The following is a 3,963-nucleotide window of genomic DNA, read 5'->3' as shown; positions in this document are numbered from 1 at the left end:
GTTGTTTACCTCTAGTTGAGCTAGAGAAGGATTATTGTATTGCTCTCCTTGTTGATGATAGTGGAATTTAAGTGGTTTACGAGTCCCGTGGTTTTTATTCTCGATTTTGAGGGGTTTTCCACGTAAAAAGTCTTGTGTGTATTGTGTGTGCTTTGTTATTTCGTATTTGCTGATTTGGGACAGAATTGGGGCTGATTTGTGGTGATTGTGGTATACCTTATTTGTTAGTTTCCTCACGGGTTCATACGGGTCGGGAAATGCTTGTCAAACGGGTTTGTTTCCGCTTTGTAGTTTGCCCGTTGTTACCATTTTCCCATCATTAAGTTTAATTGTTTCAATAGATTTTGGTTTTAATCATATTTGATCTCTAATTTTAGGCTTAATCATATCGGATCTCTAAGTTTAGGTTTAAATATATCTGATTTTCAATTTGTAACCATAATAGTGAATTTTGTTGTGATTTGTTGGAAATCGGGAAGTCAAGTTTCATAGGTTATCATCCTAAAATTGTGTCAAGGCTTTTGAAAATCTAAAAGACGGGTTGGTTTTATGTATTAGGCATGACCCTATACATTGGTCAACATCTTTATTTCTAGAGTATCAAGATAATGAACTAAGAATTATTTTGCATTATTTTTACAAGAATGCAAAGTTATTAAGTATGGTTCACAATTTTAGGCAGGTGAGGAAGGTGAAAAAGGTCGACAGAGCAATTTTCATTATGAGCCACCCTATTCCAGATACCACCGAGTCAGCGATTCACAAACAGTACAAGTTATTCTTCCGTAAAAGCAGTTTCTTCGCCTATTAGATATGTGAGTTTTAAGATGAGATCAGAATAATTGTTTGCTTATAGTTAATTAAAGCTTCAGAGATGAATACATAAAGTTTTTTTAACAACAGTAATAATAACAAAAAACATGCAGGAAGTTTTAAACATGACAATTACACTTCGGTGCCTTAAAAACCATTTGACACATTCCACCCATTTACCTATTACACTTTTTCTTAATTTTATAATTTTACCAAACTTATCTGTTGAAGAATAAACATAACCAAAAGCAACTCAATTAATAGTTTATATTTCCAAATTTCTCTCTCAACACTAACGTTTACATGATAACTTCTACTATGCAGGTATCTCTTTTGATGTTCATACTACCACAATGTTGCTTGAATAGGAAAGTTCATTGAGTTTGTATTTACTAAGGCTTAAACTGAACAACCTAAAATTGATTTGAAGCCAAGCCATGATGATCTTTTATGCTCTACTGATGAGATCTTTTATGCTATGTATGATAGATTGAACCAGTCAATGAGCTAAGTCAAAAAAATAAATCAAATCGGGCCAAAAAATGATGGTGCTGGTCACCGGTAAAAATATTTATGCACGTATACGATAAGAGCATCAAGTAATTTTGCAGGGCAATTATTAATATAGTACTCGTATTAGGATATCTGTTGTTATTACTTATTTTTTTTTAACAGATTAAAGAGGAAAAATCTCCAACTCGATTGGCTATGTTTCGAAGATGTTTTTCCAGAGGAGGCAATACTAAAAGTGATGCAGTTAAAACCGCAATTGTAAGTATTAATCTTAATTCAGATTGCATTATAAGTGATATATATATATATATATATATATATATATATATATATATATATATATATATATATATATATATATATATATATATATATGACCATGATGAGACTTGTTTGTAGGATATATCTTATTCTGTATATTACAGTTAATTAGCACGTCATGACCATTGTCATAGTGATCACACATGTTAGTGGGGATTGATCTTATTATGTATATAACCCTTGTCTTATCTAAATTATTACAGGCAAACATGGATGAGCTAGCTAAAACACTGCCTGAAGGTTCAACTGATCAGCCTGGTCCATATAATGTTTTTTCCAAAGTTATGGGTAACAATAAATATGGTGCAGCGGATATGTATGGATTAGGTGTTCGAGCTTCTGATCTTTGGGGTAAATTACCAAGTTGTAATGTTGTTTGTATGGAGAACATTCAACTCAAGTCAGAGAACAATGAACTTACTGAAGAAAATTTACATCTGAAAGAACAGTTGGCAAGTAAGAATGATTCAGTTGTTGAAGATACCACAACACCACAGGGCCTCACTGTAGTCAATGTAGCTCCACGTCTTAAGGTATTTTTCTATTTAACACCTTAATGTGTTTGATACTTACCTTTAACAATTATAACTACTTGCATACGTATTTCTAGGTAAGAGATGAAAGTTTTTACACAATATACTTAACCATAGCGAGAAGGTAGGAAGAGGATGATTGAGGACCTTGGATCCAACTGAGGTAATTGGCGGTGTAGAGATTGGAGATGATTGGTGTGCGGTATACCTTCAACATGTCCTTACAAAAGGTGTTGATGTGGTTAGACCATTTGACCTGATTAAGAAAGTTGAAGACGCTATAGGCGTAACTATCGTGTGGCCTTCTACGTTCATATCGGTATGTCTACTATAAATTTGTGATAATACAAATTTTTATTTATAACATGCACTTTTATGCTTATAAATATATGAATTTTTTTATTTGCAGGTGGTACCCTTGAATTTATAAATATATTTGTTGATCGAAGACATTCTTCGTTACTTTTCAATGTTTTTATTTTCTTTGTCGAATGTTATTTTAGTATTGATATGTTGGATTATCTATGAATTTTTAATGTTTGGTGTTTTTCAATCTATGAGTACAATTTATTAAAATATGATTATGTTTTATTTTATATTTATTTTTAATAGAAATAATTAATTGGATGTCCAAAATCTGAAGTAGATAAAAACCAGGCCCAAATATATGGATCCAATAATCCGATCCGAGCCCAAATAATCAAACCGATCCGAATATCTGAATCGTAAAAGAACTCGAACCGGACCTGAATATCCGAACCGGATCGGAATATAGAAACCTGTTTGGAATTATTATGACTTGAAAGGACTCATTTTGTGGTTTTAATACTATTAGTTGATAGGACGCCATATTGTTTAAAAATACAATTGTATTAGAACTTTTTTTAATGGTACCAACCTTGAAAACATTATATTAGGACTCTGTATGTGGTACTAAACTAACATCTTATTATATATTAGAACCTATTTTGTGGTTTTAAGGTTTAAAAAATTTATATTAGGATTTTTTTTAGTGGTACTAACATTAAAAATCATTATATTAGGACCCTATTATATGGTACCTGATGTTTTAGCAGAGTAGTATATAAAATAGCTTATATTTTTACAGAAAATACTATTAAATACGATACAATTTTACACAAGATATTTATTTATTTATAGAATGGATATACTTAAACCTTGCTACAACACTTATAGGCAGTGTACCTAATCGTACAGTAGTGTAGTTTTTAGTAAGTCCGGTTCGTTCCACAGGGAATCTTTTTAAACAAAGCTTAACGCTATATTAGTTTACTTTTATAAAAATACAAATATATATATATATATATATAAGTAATATTATTATTATAAAGGGGGGTTTTTACCGTTTAATGACCGGTTTGTCGATTTTAAAACTTTAGTCGCAGTTAAAACCAAATGTAAAATATTAAAAATAAATACAAGACTTAAATTAAAGCATAAAGTAAATAACGATAATGAAATTGCGATTAATAAAAATGCGATAAAATAAACTTGCGATAATTAAAAGTGCAATTAAATACAATAACAATAAATAAAAATGCGATAATTAGAAGTGCAATTAAATATAAAATAAAGGAAATTAAATATGAAATAAAAGAATTATGCTTATTTAAACTTCCGTAATCATGATGTTTGACGTGTTAATTTTAGTTTTATGCCCATGGGTTAATTGTCCTTTGTCCTGGATTATTTAATATGTCCGTCTGGTTTTTGTCCATAACAGTCCATCAGTCATAAATATAAAGTGCGAGTGTCCTCGTCA

At 30.6% G+C, this 3,963-nt stretch overlaps 1 protein-coding gene across 1 annotated transcript; it reads left to right on the top strand.

The window, feature by feature from the left end:
- Window positions 1–1,131: 1,131 nt before the first annotated feature.
- Window positions 1,132–2,610, top strand: LOC139859826 (uncharacterized). Its single transcript, XM_071848596.1, has 6 exons — window positions 1,132–1,137; window positions 1,489–1,584; window positions 1,851–2,180; window positions 2,258–2,270; window positions 2,360–2,499; window positions 2,590–2,610. The coding sequence occupies exons 1-6, from the start codon at window positions 1,132–1,134 to the stop codon at window positions 2,608–2,610; spliced, it is 606 nt and encodes a 201-aa protein (XP_071704697.1).
- The last annotated feature ends 1,353 nt before the right edge of the window (window positions 2,611–3,963 follow it).

This window comes from Rutidosis leptorrhynchoides, chromosome 7 (assembly GCF_046630445.1).
Source record: "Rutidosis leptorrhynchoides isolate AG116_Rl617_1_P2 chromosome 7, CSIRO_AGI_Rlap_v1, whole genome shotgun sequence".
In the NCBI taxonomy this organism is placed as follows: domain Eukaryota; kingdom Viridiplantae; phylum Streptophyta; class Magnoliopsida; order Asterales; family Asteraceae; genus Rutidosis; species Rutidosis leptorrhynchoides.
This window is presented reverse-complemented; position numbering and strand designations above follow the sequence as displayed.

What these genes read in the sequence shown, in the direction of transcription:
- LOC139859826 (XM_071848596.1), top strand. An exon ending in ATGCAGTTAAAACCGCAATT is followed by an intron (nt 1,585 to 1,850) that starts GTAAGTATTAAT and finishes AAATTATTACAG; the next exon opens with GCAAACATGGATGAGCTAGC. An exon ending in GGCCTTCTACGTTCATATCG is followed by an intron (nt 2,500 to 2,589) that starts GTATGTCTACTA and finishes TTTTATTTGCAG; the next exon opens with GTGGTACCCTTGAATTTATA.